Source organism: Trachypithecus francoisi, unplaced genomic scaffold (assembly GCF_009764315.1).
Source record: "Trachypithecus francoisi isolate TF-2019V2 unplaced genomic scaffold, Tfra_2.0 Lachesis_group21, whole genome shotgun sequence".
Taxonomy (NCBI): domain Eukaryota; kingdom Metazoa; phylum Chordata; class Mammalia; order Primates; family Cercopithecidae; genus Trachypithecus; species Trachypithecus francoisi.
The window spans coordinates 18,728,297-18,745,986 of record NW_022681467.1 but is presented as its reverse complement, the minus strand read 5'-3'; the positions used below and the strand labels follow the sequence as shown (position 1 = coordinate 18,745,986).

The following is a 17,690-nucleotide window of genomic DNA, read 5'->3' as shown; positions in this document are numbered from 1 at the left end:
GCAAATCAACCTTCCCGCTACTCACTGAGTAGCCCCAGTCGTGAGGAAGCAAGAGGTACCAGCCAGAATTAACAACTGTGTCATCCCCAGTAGATGCCTCTGTGAAACACGTTTTACTATCCAGAGCAAGAAAGCATGTCTTAAGTTAAAAACAAAACAAAAAACCCTACTGTACTTATTATTGTTGTTACTATTGTTAGTAGTAGTAGTATTAAGAGATGGAGGAAAAGGAAGAACAAATTCCTTTTCAAATGGCCAGGGGAAATAATGAGGAATGTTTCCTGTCAGAAACCTCGATAGTGGGAAACTATTTAGAAAGTCTTTTTAAAAAAAAAAAAAAAAAAAAGTAATCAAAGTAGAGAAATAATGTAAATATGGGTTTCATATTGGGGGAATTTGAATCCATCAGCTTTCTGATGAATTTGGCAAGGAATAAGACTATGTCAGAGGCTTTTGTTTTTGTTCTCTTTAAACACGGGGTGTTTAGGTAACCCTGAGTCTGGGATATGTGGAACAGTTTTATTGGCAAGTTTGGCGGGGAGAGCACTTTCTTTTCCTGTCATTGGCCTAATCCTGGTGCCACATACAGAAATAATATCCTAAACTGGCCTGGTAGTAACAGGGAGGTAACACCACACAGCTAATTCACACATGGCTAAACAGCAAGATTTTATGCACAGTAGTTTATTCTCACATAGGCACATACACAGTAAAACTATGTGAAACTTACACAAGGCCGTGCTCCAACTTCCATGGTGAGATACACTCTGCAGTCACTGTAATAGATATGAAATTCCAGGCGAATATGAATTTGATTGTGGATCTTTTCATTTTTGAATATTGTAGAAGAGCAAACACAGTAAACCTGTGGCTTCTTTTGTCCTTTATCTCTTTTCAATCTTGCTAGCCCTAGGATTTTTTTTTTTTTTTTCTTTTCAAATACAATTCAAACATAGACAGAATAAGTAAGGCTCTCTGTGGCATGAGATCTGGGAACCCAGGAAGACATTCCTCATAATCTTACATATTCTGATGGATGCTGTAGAGTCCATCATAAAAATGTCCTCCATTAAAACTAAGATTTTGATCCCTTTTCAAATACTTATAGGCCTGAGGGACATAATACATCCATATGAAAAATCCAAGAGCACATTCTGGCGGAAACTAAAGGAAGGAAAACATGATGGGGAAAAGAGGTGTATAGCTTAAGGAGGTTTGGGTCTTTCCCAGAGACTTCCGCTCGGTTTCCAGCTTTGACTCAAGATGATTGTAATCCTAGGCCGGGCGCGGTGGCTCAAGCCTGTAATCCCAGCACTTTGGGAGGCCGAGACGGGCGGATCGCGAGGTCAGGAGATCGAGACCATCCTGGCTAACACGGCGAAACCCCGTCTCTACTAAAAAAATACAAAAAACTAGCCGGGCGAGGTGGCGGGCGCCTGTGGTCCCAGCTGCTCGGGAGGCTGAGGCAGGAGAATGGCGTGAACCCGGGAGGCGGAGCTTGCAGTGAGCTGAGATCCGGCCACTGCACTCCAGCCTGGGCGACAGAGCGGGACTCCGTCTCAAAAAAAAAAAAAAAAAAAAAAGATGATTGTAATCCTAAAATACTACCAGGAAAGAGATAATAATTCACTGCTTGTGAACAGGGTGAATGAATGACCTGATGAAACCATTATAGTTCAACATCAGATTATGTGATACATTGTTTTTGCTAAGATGAATGATTTGAGTGAATGAATGAATGAATCTTGACCTATGGACAAACCACAGTGAAAGGAATATTGCTGAAAGAAGAAGTAGACAATGAGGGATCAAAGATGTGGCTTTTTTTAAATCTCCATTATTTTTTCTTTCTTTAATCTTCTTAGCCTTAGCTGTTCCATGTACAATTAAAAATAAAATGTAAAGGTGGCTCTTTGACTTTAACAGAGAAATAGGGCACCAGGATGATTATAATAAACTGTTGCTTGGGCAGAATTAAGTATCTGCCATCTGTAGAACAATTCATATTTCCTAAAGCCAAAGGCCTTAATGCACTCTGGTCTGAAAACTTATTTGACTTTTGTAAGTATAGAGGCCATTTCTGTTTCTATTGTGTACCTCAAAAAAGTGACATCTACAAAAGGGATTTGATTAGCTGAGGACTAACCAGATATTTAGCAATGATGGTATCAGTAGAATCCAGACCCTATCATTCCCAGACAAGATCCCTTTCAGCTCAGTTCAGGGCCCACATATTCATGTTTACCTGAGTTGTGGTGGCAGCTTGAATCTGTTACGCACATCATCAAGATGGTTGCCCAGGTAAGGTGTGTCCACTGTCACAAATATGGCCTTGTAGCCCGTCTTCTCTGCCCGCCGCACTAGCTTCTTGGTGACTTCTCGGTCCTTATAGATATACAGTTGCAACCAACGAAGTGCCTCAGGACCAGCTTCCGCCACTTCTTCAATTGAGGAGGTGGCCCAGGAACTCAACATCATGCCCGTTCCCAGGGACTGACAGGCTGAGAAAGAAAGGGGATAATCAAGCCAGGCCTGGCATTGCTCATCCAAGCCTTTGAATTGCAGTTGGATGGAGTAAAGACATCTAGAAGGGCAATTTGGCAATATGAAGTCAAATATTTTAAAGAGAGAAGCAAGTCCAGTCCATACCATCTATTTCCTGATTCTACCTCCTCTGGTACAAATGGCTACTGGAGTTATTGCTGCTCAGTGTTTATTTTCCAATGATTAGAAATATACATTTCTTTCCACACTTTGTATATATTGTTCCTGAAGAACAAAATGAGTCCAATAGTCAAAGGTGCCTGTAAATACAGGCAAAAAATATTAAGAACCTGAATGCCCAGCACTAGGGAATTGGTTAAACTGTAGTTCATATATAAAATGAAATGAACACACCCATTAAAATTAACATTATTGCTAGGCACGGTGGCTCATGCCTGTAATCCCAGCACTTTGGGAGGCTGAGGTGGGTGGATCACCTGAGGTCAGGAGTTCAAGACCAGCCTGAACTGTGTGGTGAAACCCTATCTCTACTAAAAAAATACAAAATTGCACATATACACCATGGAATACTATGCAGCCATAAAAAAGGATGAGTTCTTGTCCTTTGTAGGGACATGGATGCAGCTGGAAACCATCATTCTCAGCATACTATCACAAGAACAGAAAACCAAATACCACATGTTCTCACTCATAGGTAGGAATCGAACAATGAGATCACTTGGACACAGGAAGGGGAGCATCACACACCGGGTCCTATTGTGGGGGGGTGGATAGGGGGGAGGGATAGCATTAGGAGATATACCTAATGTAAATGACGAGTTAATGGGTGCAGCACACCAACATGGCACATGTATACATATGTAACAAATCTGCATGTTGTGCACATGTACCCTAGAACTTAAAGTATAATAAAAGAAAAAAACACAAATTAACCGGGTGTGGTGGTGGGCGCCTATAGTCCCAGCTACTCAGGAGGCTGAGGCAGGAGATTCGCTTGAACCTAGGAGGCAGAGGTTGCAGTGAGCTGAGATCGTGCCATTGCGCTGCAGCCTGGGCGACAAGAGTGAAACTACATCTCAAAAAAAAAATAATTAATATTATGATAATCAATTGTCTGTGTCAATATGCTAAACCATAGTGCCCAGATATTTGGTGAAACATGTCTGAATGCTGCCACGAAGGTGTTTTTTAGATGAGATTAACATTTTAATTAGTAGACTATGAGTAAAGCAGATTATCCCTCATAATGTGAGTGGGTCTTATCTATTCAGCTCAAGGCCTTAAGAATAAGTCTGTGAAGGAGAAGAAGGGGAAGGAGAAGGAGAAGGAGAAGTAGAAGGAGAAGGAGAAGGAGAAGGGGAAGGAGAAGGGGAAGAAGACTGGGAAGAGGAAGAGGAAGGGGAAGGAAGACTGCTAAGAAAAAAGAATTCTGCAAGAAACCTGCCTTCATACTGGAGCTGCAACATCTCTAGCTTGCCCACCAACTCTGTGCATTTGAACTTGCAAGCTTCTACAAGTATATGAGCCAATTCCTGAAAATATCTATCTGTGGATAGGTATTGTAGAGATAAAGATAGACAGAGATAGAGAGATAGACATATGTATGTATCTATCTGTATCTATCAAGAGAGAGAAAAAGATGAGAAACTCCAAGAAGGAGATCCTATTGATTCTGTTTCTCTGGAGAATTCTGGGTTTTACAATTATGAAATAATATAGACATAGAAAGATGTTTATAATATATAGATATATTAAGGAAAGAAAAAAGTTTACAAAATGGCATGTATTACATGATATCAAATTTGTACAATTGTACTTATTGGTAGATAAATCTAAACAAACTACATGCTAATGGTGGATGGGAGAATTATGGGGTTAGTTTAATTTTTTTCTTTCTTTTTAATTTTAAAATTCTATCTTTCAAAATTTTATTAAATATATAGTCTACCATTTACATTGTCTTTTAAAATCTCATAAAATGTGTGTGCTAGATATCCCAAGTAGACACATCCTTTTGAGCAAAGTTGCAGTTACATTTTGGGGGAAGAGGTAGCAAGATATGGGCAAACAAATGGAAAATTAAATAGAATTGTCTAACTAATAGTTTTACAGGGTACCTGAAGGAACACGGGTGATAGGTAGGCTTTCTTCCAAAAATTGGTAGTAAAATTAGAGTCAGCTTAGTGGAGGAGAAACTGATATAATGTTTATATGCAATATATAAAAGAGTCAAATCTGTTATAAAGTATAAATATATAAAAGTATATTATGTAAAACTCTATTCCTCCCAGTCATTTGACTCATCTGCGTGCCCACCATGCATCAAATGGGTATAAATATAGTTGTCCAAGTGACACTCACAGGATGTTGATGGGAATCCAGTGAGTTGCTGTTTGTAAAGCTACAATGAGAAGTTAAAAAGCTTCCATGATTCTCGAGGCCGGGCGCGGTGGCTCACGCCTGTAATCCCAGCACTTTGGGAGGCCGAGGCGGGCGGATCACGAGGTCAGGAGATCAAGACCATCTTGGCGAACACGGTGAAACCCCGTCTCTACTAAAAATACAAAAAAATTAGCCGGGCTTGGTGGCGGGCGCCTGTAGTCCCAGCTTCTAGGGAGGCTGAGGCAGGAGAATGGCGTGAACCCGGGAGGCAGCGGAGCTTGCAGTGAGCCGAGATCGCGCCACTGCACTCCAGCCTGGGCGACAGGGCGAGACTCCATCTCAAAAAAAAAAAAAAAAAAGGCTTCCATGATTCTCAAACTTTAGTAGGACAGTCCCCTGGAGGGCATGTGAAACAAAGACTTCTGGGTCCCACCCACAGAGCTTCTGGTTCAGTAAGTCTGAGATGGGGCCCAAGAGTTTGCATTTCTAACCAGATGAGGCTGATGCTGGATCACACTTTAACATTTGAATAGTACCATAGCCATTAGATAGTAAAGGTCTAAGTTCAAATGTAGTAAAATGGATTTTGTGTTTGATAAATGTTAATCTGTCAATGCCTTTGAAGATGTTTTTCATACATGTTCTCCAGGTCCGTGGTTAGCTACAGAAGATCTGAGTTGGAGGTCATCATGTCTATAGATCACTAGTCTGTTCTCCCAAAGAGTGCCTTTGGGAATTTATTTTATAGGAACTCATGACTGGCAAAATATTGTTCAAAACCCACATTTTATTAAGTAACAACACAAATGAACATCGAGACCATTGTCTGATTTTCATTAAGATTTGGAAATGTGGAAAATAAATTCAGGTCACTTACTGCTGTTTGAAAGGAACATGAAAGGACGTTGATTGCTTGGATCAAAATACTCTAACAATCAATTCACCTGAAAGAAATTATGTCCTGGCCAGGTTTGGTGGCTCCTGTCTGTAATCCCAGCACTTTGGGAGGCCAAGGTAGGCAGATTACTTGAAGTCAGGAGTTCAAGACAAGCCTGATCAACATGGTAAAACCCTGTCCCTACTGAAAATACAAATATTAGCTGGGCGTGGTGGCACATGCCTGTAATCCCAGTTACTCAGGAGACTGAAGCACTAGGATTGCTTGAACCCAGGAGGCAGAGGTTGCAGTGAGCCAAGATCACACCACTGCGCTCCAGCCTGAGTGACAAAGCGAGACTCCCTGTCTCAAAAAAAAAAAGAAAAAAGAAAAAAAAAAAATATGTCCTGAAGAGGATGTTACCTAAGGTCACACAGAGATGAGCAACAAAGTAGGAGAACTCAGCATGGAACTCGCCACTCTCCCAGGGTAATGATCTTTCTAGACTCCCTGCATGCCTAAATGACTCCCTGGTACCAAGCATAGATAAATATACTTCCTCAATATTTCAGGGCAATGACATCCAAGAGAGTAGGTTTGCCATGTGCATGAGAGACACTGCCATGCATTGGGAAGGCATGGAATCTTAGAGTCCGGTGGGAAGGTCCTCCGTATACTGGAGGTACAGAGTGTGAATGCACAAAGGAGTCTGACAAAGAGAATCACTCAGATGACTGGGCATGTTTTTGTAGTTAATACAAAGACATCATGTAGTCTAGCAGCAGCTCTGCCAACAGGAACATCAAAATCCACAAAAGGATTCCCTTGAACTCATAAGAAATATCTACAGACACTCCACACAGATTGCTGAAATGCCACAAAACACACATAATTTCAACTTCTCTTAAACCATCTGACTTGCAGGAAGTGTCAACCCTCACAAACATTTTACCCAAATCACTTGGGTATGCATATTTAGAGAGAAGCAAGTCTGGTCCATACCATCTATTTCCTGATTCTACCTTGATACAAGTAACTGCTGGAGTTATTGCTGCTCAGTGATTATTTTCCAATAATTAAATCATACATCGCTGAAATTTTGAATTGGGGTCCCCAAAATTATTCCAAGAGAATGTTCCTGCATGTAGCGGGAAATATCAGAGTCTGTGCTGAGGTATTATCATTTGAAGCTAAGATACTAGTCCTAGGAGAAAACAGAGGAGCAAAACAGCAGGCTCCCTTCTCCCCAGAACAAATATGAGTGATCACTCTTATCTCAGTCCACTTGTGACTATTTACTGTGACAATGGAAAATTATTGATGAATTATATTCATTATTTTTAATATAGTTTTATGTTAGAACGAGCTAAGGGAGCCTGGGAATTTATATGGACCATTCAGAGAGGCAATAAAGAATTTGCCTATTTCTTAAGGACAGATCTGAGATGAAGTTGGTACATACCAGAATGGCAATTATGTTTGTTAAAATATTAAAATACTTACACTCCAATTGGTAAATAGCCACAGCTCTGAAGTTAATAACCCCAGCCCCTGAGTCTCTTCAATATGTCACTGTGCTTCAATGTGTCATCACTTCCTTTTCTCCCCAAGGAACCCCCAGACTTCCTCACAATCCAGCAACTTAAACATCAGCGCCTGGCAGAATGGAGGGCATCCACCCTGTTAGAGCCATAGAGACCAGCAGCTGAGTATCTCTTCCGATTGCTCAACGTCCTTTGCTAAATAGTTCAAATATTACCTTTGCCTGAGAGACAAATGATAAACCCTTTGAGCTCACACTGCTCATTTTGGGATAAAAGTTACAAGCTTCAAAATTTTATAAATGACATAGCACGATCAGACTTCATCAAAAAGTTCTAATTATAGTTATCCTAGTCTACGGCTTGAAAGCACGAATGTTTTAAGCCCTTTTACTCTCCTTATCCATTGTCCACAGGGAAATTCCGACTCCCCCTGCTCTCAAAAGCAGGCACTGTCTGTTTGCATTTTGCAAAGGAGAGGGGTTGGCTTTTATTCTTCCTCCCAATGTGTGACTATGTATTAGACTGTAACAGAAGATTCCAATGATATGTGTTGCAGTTTTACGATGCCTGGCAAAATGGAACTCACAGCTGAGGTCATATTAACATAAAGGCAAAGCCTGGCTCTTGCCCAGAATGAAGTTCCCTAATGTTGATCCAAATCTAAAAATCTTGACTTTTGTAATAGTTGGTATATCCTAAAGACGAAATATCTAGGAGCCTACACCATCAAGTAAACACTGATCTTGTATGAAATCCCAGGACTCTCTTATCTTACTTTTACTCACTGACTCTTTTCATTGTCCTTAAGATACATCTTCAAAGATAGACACCTACACTTTTAATGTTACAGATATACTCAGACTTTATTCGTATGTTTGGCATTTATTTCTTTTCTTTAATTAAACAGTTATACATTAAGCCATTGCTATAAGGAAATTGCATATGACACACACACACACATACAATCACTAAAAGGGACACTGGTCAGGTCTCAGATATTGAAGCATCAAAATAAGGCTACGTACATAAGCTGGGAGATAAAACTTCCATTTCAGAACAATAACAGGGTAGAATGGATTGAGAGGCTGTCCTACAGTCCCAGTCTTGTCATCCATGAAGCACATTCTATCTGCACAATGGCTATAGCCACAGCTGTTCTGCCCACTTCATTGTATTGCAAGATCATCTATTGGGGCAATGTTTGTGAGCGTTTTCTGTGTAATCCCTGAAGCCATGCAATTGTAAAGGGCTAGGTGAGAGGATACCTAATGAATTTGGAAAAATAAGTCCTGGATTGCTTTGTATGTTTTTCTAATTTTGCCAAGGACCTGGATTTCTTAATGTCATTATTTATTAATCTTCTCCAAAGCCAGCTTTCCTTTGCAATTATTTTAAATCTATTTAGATTTATTTTTAATTGAAAAAATAGTAATTGGACATGTTTATGGGGTAAAATGTGATGTTTTGACCTATGTATACATTGTGGACAAATTTAGACAAGCTAATGACCATATTCATCACCTCACCAACTGGTAAGGTTTGGCTCTGTGTCCCCACCCAAATCTTACTCAAATTGTAATCCCACATGTCGAGGGAGGGAACTGTAATCCCCATGTGTTGAGGGAAAAAGGTGTTTGGATCATAGGGGTGATTTCCTCCATGCTGTTTTCATGCTAGCGAGTGAGCTCACACAAGATCTGATGGTTTTATAAGGGGCTCTTCTCCCTTCACTTCACACACAGGCTCTCTTACCTGCCACCGTGTAAGACATACCTGCTTTCCCTTTCACCATGATTGTAAGCTTCCTGTGGCCTCCCCAACCATGCAGAACGGTGAGCCATTAAACCTCTTTCTTTATAAATTACTTAGTCTTGGGCAGTTCCTTATAGAAGTGTGAAAGTGGACTAATACACCAACTTGTCATTTTTTTGTAGGGAGAACATTAAGTATCTATTCTTTCAGTAATTTTAAAATATAAAATACATTACTATTAACTGTGATCACCATTCTGTACGATAGATCACTAAAACCTATTACTCCAGTTGCACTGAAACTTTATACAACCTTGATCAATATATCACTTTCCTCATTCTTTTCCTTCCTCTCCCAGCCTCTAGTAGCCACTTTTGTATGATCTGTTTCTGTGAGACCTACCTTTTTAAATTCCACATATAAGTGAGATCGTATAGTATTTGTCTATCTGTTCCTGGCTTATTTCACTCAGCATAGTATCTTCCGGATTAATCCATGTTGTTACAAATAACAGAATTTTCCACTTTTTAAAGGCTGAATAGTATTTCTTTGTGTACACACACCTCATTCTTTATCCATTCATCTGTCAGTGGATACTTAGGTTGACGCCATATCTTGACTATTGTGAATAATGCTATAATGAACATAGAAGTGCAGATACCTCTTCAACATACTGATTTCAACACCTTTTAATAAATATCCAGAAGTAGAAATGCTGGATCATATGGCAATTCTGTTTTTAGTTTTTTGAGGAATTGTATGAAACTAAAAATTTCTGCACAGCAAAGAAAACAACAGAATCAAGAGACAACCCAGGGATTGGGAGAAAATATTTGTAAAGCATATATCTAATGAATGCTAATATCCAAAAAAATAAGGAACTCAAACAATTCAATAGCAAGAAAACAACCCAAATAAAAAATGTACAAAGCACAGGAAGAGAAACAATCAAACAGGCAACCTACAAAATTGGAGAAAATATTTGCATACTATGCATCCAACAAAGGTCTAGTATCCAGAATCTATAAGAAACTTAAACAAATCAACAAGAAAAAAACAGATAACCCCATTAAAAAGTGGGCAAAGGACATAAGCAGACACTTCTCAAAGACATAAAAGAGGCTGATAAATATATGAAAAAATGCTCATCATCTCTAAGCATCAAAGAAATGCAAATCAAAACCATAAGATATGCCATCTCATACCAGCCAGAATTGCTTTTGTTAAAAAATCAAAAAATACTATGTTGGTGAGACTGTGAAGAAAAGAGAAGGCTGATATACTGCTGTAGGGAATGTAAATTAAATAAGCCACTATGGAGAGCAGTTTGGAGATTTCTCAAAGAACTGAGAGTTATTCTACCATTTGACCCAGCAATCCCACTAACTGGGTATATTCCCAAAGGACAATAAATCATTCTACCAAAGAGACCCATGCACCGGCATGTTCCTCACAGCACTATTCACAATAGCAAAGACATGGAATCAATCCAGGTGCCCATCAATGGTGGACTGAACTTTTAAATGTGGTACATATACACCATGGAATACTATGTAGCCATAGAAAAGAACAAAATCATCTCCTTTGCACCAACATGGATGCAGCTGGAAATCATTATCCTAAGTGAATTTATGTAGCAACCAAATACCACATGTTGTCACTTATAAATGGAAGCTGAACACTGGATACACATGGTCATAAAAATGGGAACAATAGATGCTGGGAATACAACAGTGGGGTTGGGAGGGGGAAAAGGTCTGAAAAAAACTACCTGTTGGGAACTATGCTCACTACCTAGGTGATGGATTCATTTGCACTCCAAACCTCAGCATCATGCAATATACCTTTGTAACAAACCCGCACATGTACTCCCTAATTCTAAAATAAAAGTTGAAAAAAGAAAATAAAAATGGGCAAAAGATCTGAACAGACTTTTCTCAAAAAAAGAGATATAAATGGCCAATAGACATAATGAAAGAAGCTCAGTATCATTAATCATAAGGAAAATTTAAATTAAAATCATAACGAAGTATCACCTCCAACTGTTAGAATGGTTATTATCAAAAACACCAATGATAACAAGTGTTGGCGAGGATGCAAAGGAAAGGGAACCCTTGTGGAGAAAAGGGAACCCACTGATGGCAAGAAAGTAAGTTAGTACAGCCATTTTGAAAACCAGTATGGAGATTCTTCTACAATGATTTTGATGCTCAAGAGACACATTCCTCTTTTCCCTTGCAATATAGTGTCCAATGCTCAATACCTTTATGGAGAAAGCTCCTAAAGGAGAGTGGAATCTTCTCCAGGTCCAAGAACTCCCTGTGGGGACCTATATAGGGAGAGAATATCTAAGGAGATAATTTCTGCATTCCCAGGGTACACATTACTTTGGAGAGCCTGGAACAAATAATCCAAGAAGTGCAAAAAGAACATGCTTTTCCCTATCCCCACCCTAATCTGTTTACAAATTTTCATGGGGGGAACTGCAGAGTGAGTCTAAAGGGCTGGCAGCACTTGCATAATCCAAACATCAATCAATAATACTTGGAAGAAAAATTGTAAAGTTCTCAGTATATGTTTTTGGTTTCTCTACTCTTCCATTTGCAATGTAACTATAAATATAATAATATAAAAATAAGTGAGATTAATATCCTTGTTTACTATCATCCATTCCCCCTGCTCCATCTCAAAAAATGAGCTACGGCCAGTGGAATGATTTCTGTTTTACAGAATAAAAGTTAATCTCAGACCCACCCATAATGAAGATTCCTATTAGAGTTAAATCACATGTCCTAGGGTGGAAAAATGCCACAAGGGTCTGCAATAACCTGACGTAAGGTAAGTGTAGATCGACCTTTCTAAACTGCCATTCAATAGAGGGTTGGAAAATTTCCTATACTATGGAACCTATAATCAACTGCTGAGATTAAAAAGAACTCATCAGGTATGAATGCAGCTACCTCTGGAGTTGACACAAATCCTAAACTCCAATGTACAGTGATTTAAATGAGCTAGGACAGGTAAATAGCTTTGGAAAACAACATAAACTGGCAGTGTTCTCCCTGTGGCTGAGAAATGCAATTGTTCTTCTAGAGCTTGGCAGAGTTTTGTTTTGTTTGTTTGTCACATCAAGCCTTAACGAAAACATTTATTTCTGATCTGGGTAATCTGGATGTGAAGAAGCAAAAATAGGAAATCCATTGTATACATAAATTTTAGGGGCCTGGATACTAAGCCTGCCCATCCCAGGTTTTTATCAAAGACTACTGTGAACACATCTCTCAGTTATCTAGAGTCTCCTTGTGACTTCTCACTCATTTCAGGCAGTGATTCTAAACTTGACAGGCTCTCAAAAGACCTTGAGGGTCTTCAGAAGGGAACAATATCCATCTACATCTGATACTGTTCATGTTTGAAGAACTGAACCATGCCTTTGACTTGGAACCAACAGGAACTTTCATCCCAGGCTCTGACCAGGGCTTCTCAAGCTTTGAGGTGTATAGGAATCACACAGGTATGTTAACAAAATTCAGTTTCTGACTCAGTAGGTCTGTAGTGGGACCTAAGATTTGCATTTCTAACAAGCTCCAGAGTCCTGCTGACGCTATTGTTCCAAGGACTATCCTTTGAGAACCTTGAGGTAGATATTTTCTTTCAAAAGGACTCATCCAAATTAGTAGAATATGTGTGATGTCCTGAGCAAAGTTGGGGCTCATTGAAAATGGAAGGGAAAGATGGAGCAATGGCAGTGAAGTTGGTAGTGGTTGTCACATAGTTTGCCAATGCCAGCCATGCCTTGCTGATAAATCACTTTTCTTCTCTGCTGGCACCCTCTGGAGAGGGACACAGGTATATGTGCCACATTTTTTAATGCATTCTTCTCTTACTAGTTTTAAAGCCAAGGAATTAAACTGTGTTCGCATGATGGCCCCTTAGTACACTTAACCGTTATCCCATGATTTGGGTTTGTTTGCTTGTTTGTTTGTTTTAGCTCACTTCTCTGGGATTTATCCAGCTTCCTAGATCTCAGATCAGAAGTGGAAGTGAATGGCAAATAAAAATAAAATGGTACAAGATGAAGAAGATGAGAGCGCTTACCGAAAGCTGAGAAAACACAATTTACCAATTATAAAATAGTTTCCAAATGTTTAATGTCAGGTTCAACAATCTTACACACAGAAATAAGATGATGAACCATCAAGCAAAACTAAAGTTTGTCATGCTGGGCTTGATGAGGAAGGGAATTATAATATATTTGAGAATGATGCTCATCCACGGCCACCACCACCACCACCACAAAACAACAATGGAGGGAAATAGAAAATATTAGTTATTGATGAGAGTTAATTATTTGGAAAATTAATTCATGTGGGACTAATCATATACCTAGATTCAAACAGAACAATTAGCAATGTGTTACTTTAGATCCAAATAATTTCTTTGAAAATAACTCTCTTTTATGGGAAGGCAGAGTCGAGTTTCCAAAATTATGGTTTTAAGGAAAAAGAGGAAAGAGGAAGCAAAAAAGGGTAATATGTTCAAAGGGCCTAAAGTGTTGGGGTTTTCTTAGGTGCATTTGATTAAAAAGCTCCTACAAAACTTAGTCATCAAAACAGCTGCACTGAAAATAATTTTGTTGAGAAAATGCATTTTGTCATCTGCACAGGAAGTCATTACGTAATGGGGAAAATATGCAATGACCAAGTACCAAGCAGTTGTGTGGTTCTAAACTCAGGGCCTGTCATAGTGAAGTGTATAACTGTGCACCATAATGTCCATTGAGTGTGTCATCCTGTCTTCACAGAGAAGCTACCAACATATAGATCTTCACAGAGGATCTACCGTGGTATAGACGCAATCAACACTGTTTTATGAATGTCTAAAATTACAATTGAGATTAACCAGAAAAATAAAGTTCTGAAGTCAGTGATCTAAAAGAAGAACAAACCTTCAACTACAATTATGCTTGAAATACTTAAAAGTTGTCAAACAAATCTTAATTTACAATTTATAGAGCTGAACCAATTTAAACACTGCCAAGAAAGACCAGGAAACCAGACTTAATCTTTCCAGTGCTTTCATCATGGTCCATTGAACGAATCTGGAGCTATATAATCTTGAGTGATCACACTGCCACTATACCTCTAGATCTCTTTTTTACTGTATGAAAATATTTGCAAGGAACAATTAGTCCCAGTGACATCTTAGCTCTCCCTTCCTTGTTTTCACTGTATTTCTAGAGCAGAACTCTGCATTAGACTAAAACATTAACTCTACTGTAGTGATTCCTGTGTTATTATTCTGTCATTTTACTGAATTGTCAAGTCTTGGCATAAATAGCAGATCATATGGAGACCACAACACAGTGATAGGCCCTTTAATAATGGTTTTAAGGAGTATTGAGTTTGCGCACAACAACTTCAACCAGCCTCCCAGTGTTTAACAACTTCAGTGTTGGGATACACACATGAGCCTCTGACTCTTTTCACTGTCACATTTTAATGTCATCAGGTACATTAATAATTCCAAGAAGAAGCAATCTCATGCTCTCAACAAAACCACCCAATAGCTTAAATTTTGGTGCAAAATCCTAGAAATCATACCATTTGATGACTGTCTTTAATATGGCTAGATTCTAATTTTTAATAGGTGTTTTAATTAACAATCTTGTTTCATTGCAAAGTGATTTTAACACTGAAGTCACTGTTTATATGAAAATACTTTATACAATGAAGTATATATTTTACAATGAATTATACAATGAAAATACAGTGAATTACACATTTTAGTATATGTGTATATATATATATATCAAATGTCCATAATCTTTTAGTACATATATAAGCATATGTAATATGGATGTGTGTTTGTGTGTGCGTGTGTGTGAGTGCTTACACATAGAGCATGTCACTGACTTTTTATTGTTAGAAAAGCAAGTCTAAATCATAAAATTTGGTTACACTTTAGAGTGAAACAGACTTAGATTCAAACCCCATCACCATTACTGGCACTAGGCCTTGGTCAAGGGCTTCCTTCTTCTCCACTGTCAAACAGAATGAGAATTACTTCACAGGCCTATGGTAAGGATTAATCACAAGAACATAAAGTCCAAGCATTGCACCTGATACATGACAGGCACTCCACTTCAGAAAGAGTAAAAATTTTCCTTAAAGCAAGTCCAGTGCTTTGCCTGGATTAGGTAAAATTGAGAATAATGGGAATATTTTCCTAGTAGGTATGCTGAAACATATATCTAGTCAGTCACCTAGCACAACACATAAATATATAAATCAATAAAGCTTTCAAAAAATACTTCGTTTGGGTTTGGAGCAAAGGAAATGACAATTTTTCCTGTTGAATGGTCTTTCACTCAATGTTAAGGTTGATCACTTAATCTTGGAAAATCCAGAAAATTCAACAGCTAAAACTCTCACCTACACCCTAATGCAGTCATTTGGGGTCTGTGTGGCTCTTTGTATTACTCTGCAATCTGTTCCACCTGCATCTTAATAGGTGGTCAAGTCATAGCTGAGTCCCAAAACTTCACTTTGGAATGTTCTGGCCTTTTAGGCTCAAAAAAAAAAGTGTTTAGATTTAATGGTTTTATGGCCCATCAAATCCTGTGTGGTAGCCTCTAATTGCATCCAGGGGCTGGAATTTCTTTTAAACCCCCCCCTTTTTTTTTTTTTTTTTGACAGTTTAATAAGAATTTGCTAATATGCTGAGCATTCCTGGAACGCATTAGGTAGGTTTTAATTTTTCTTGATATGAGGTCCCAGCACTCCCTCATGTGGCACTTGCCCACATGACAAGTCAGAAGCAAAAGGATAAATGAATATTTAATCATTTTTTCTCTTTCTTTTTGATTTCTCATGTTTAAAGAGAGAAAAAACCATCTCAAGCAGCTCCATGAAAGATGAAGGAAAATATTATTACAGCTACTGTGCATAAAACCTGAGAGGTTTCCATGATAATGTTCTTAAAGCACCAAGTGGTATAGTAAGCATTTTATTAATTGGATATTTGAGAAGTCAGAGATTTCAGAGATGATCTACTTATCCTGGAAGACAAAAATTTAGCCTAATGATGCTACCTATTTTATATGTGTTAGCATTTATGTTTATTATTGCTATTTCCTTCAATATGTTAAATATTCATAGAAATAATTTTGTATTCTTCTTTAAAGAATATAAAGAAAAAATTTCAAAAACATAAATAAAAATTATCTGCTAGAGTTTCAAATGGATGTGCCATTATAAGTAGAAGCACTTATAAAACAGCTTAAATATTATGAGATTTACAACTATTAAAAGGTTGATTAAGTAGTCTATTGAATCAAATTTTTTATTCATAACACAGAACATGAAAAACTGCCCTCCATTCAGTATTTTTCAGATATTTTTCTTCCACTTTAAAAGACTTCTTAGAATTTTATTTTTTGTTCGATTGTACTTCATGACCCATTGTTTATGCTCCCAAATTTTGCAAAAAGCGAGTATTTCCTAATTAATTTCACTTTCTGTGGCTTGCTTTATCTATTCAAAGTTAAAAAGATAAAACAATAAAATATAGGATGTTTGCAACAAATATTTTAAGATGATAGCATGGTGCTTGCCTTAGGATTCTTGCTATAGTTAATGACATTTGAAAATACCAGTAACGGAGCAGGATGTTATAGGTAGCACTGCCTAAGTGATTAATAACTGGAGCAAGGCATTTAACCTTTCTAAGCCTTGATTTCCACATCCACAGGAGTTGGAGAAAGTTTCTTAGGGTTTTGCACTCACACATTTTAAGATGGTGGTAAGGATAGATGAATAAACAATAAAGTCAAATTGCGTGGCACATACTAATTGCTCTATAAATGCTGGTGATCATCATTTTTCACAAGACTTTGAAGTATCACTTTCGGAGTTTATGCAACATTTATTAAATACATGTTTATGTTTTTAGCAACGGTCAGAGATAGTTACATATCTTGTTCCTCTTCTATAGGCCAAGAATATACTTTGAGAAATGGACATCAAATGCACTCAAATGCTCACTGCCTCATCTAAACCCTCCAGGGCTGACACAGTTCTGTGGAAAGAAGTGGCCTGACATAAAGTGCATCTAAAACCTCAAGGGCTGACATAAAGTGTAAATTTCAGAAGTGTTAGAAAAGGTAGCTCTATACTTTCAATTGTCTCTCTTTTTGCATTTGATGAAATTTTAAATGGGATCAAAATCATTTATTTGTATACTGAAAATATTGCAAAGATCATCCTCCACTTCTACGCCAATTTTCTGGGTTTTTGTTTTTGGAGATTTGTGTTGTGAACGTTTTTTCTTGTGTGTGTTTCTTTTTTTCTTTTTCTTTCTTTCTTTCTTTTTTTTTTTTTTTTTGTCTTACCAGCAGAACTACTTAAAGAACTTTTCTTTTGAACGCCAAAATGCAACACAAGTAGCTGCATGCTCAGTGTCACACCTAAGTTCTGTAAGATCCCTGGGAACAACCCCAGCCTCCTTGGGACGTGGCATTCAAACCACTGGTCTTGCTCAAGTAGCTCACTTTATCAATGAAGAAACGTAATCCTAGAGAGTGAAAATGACCTGCCACAGAAGTAAAACTAGTTCGTGGTAAATTTCCA

At 38.1% G+C, this 17,690-nt stretch overlaps 1 protein-coding gene across 1 annotated transcript in view; it reads right to left on the bottom strand.

The window, feature by feature from the left end:
* The window catches only part of HAO1 (hydroxyacid oxidase 1), a 60,820-nt gene that overhangs the window by 31,494 nt on the left and 11,636 nt on the right, over window positions 1–17,690 (bottom strand). Inside the window, exon 3 of the mRNA XM_033185650.1 lies at window positions 2,246–2,501. Within this exon, the coding sequence (XP_033041541.1) occupies window positions 2,246–2,501 (256 nt within the window). The remainder of the gene's footprint in view (window positions 1–2,245; window positions 2,502–17,690) is intronic.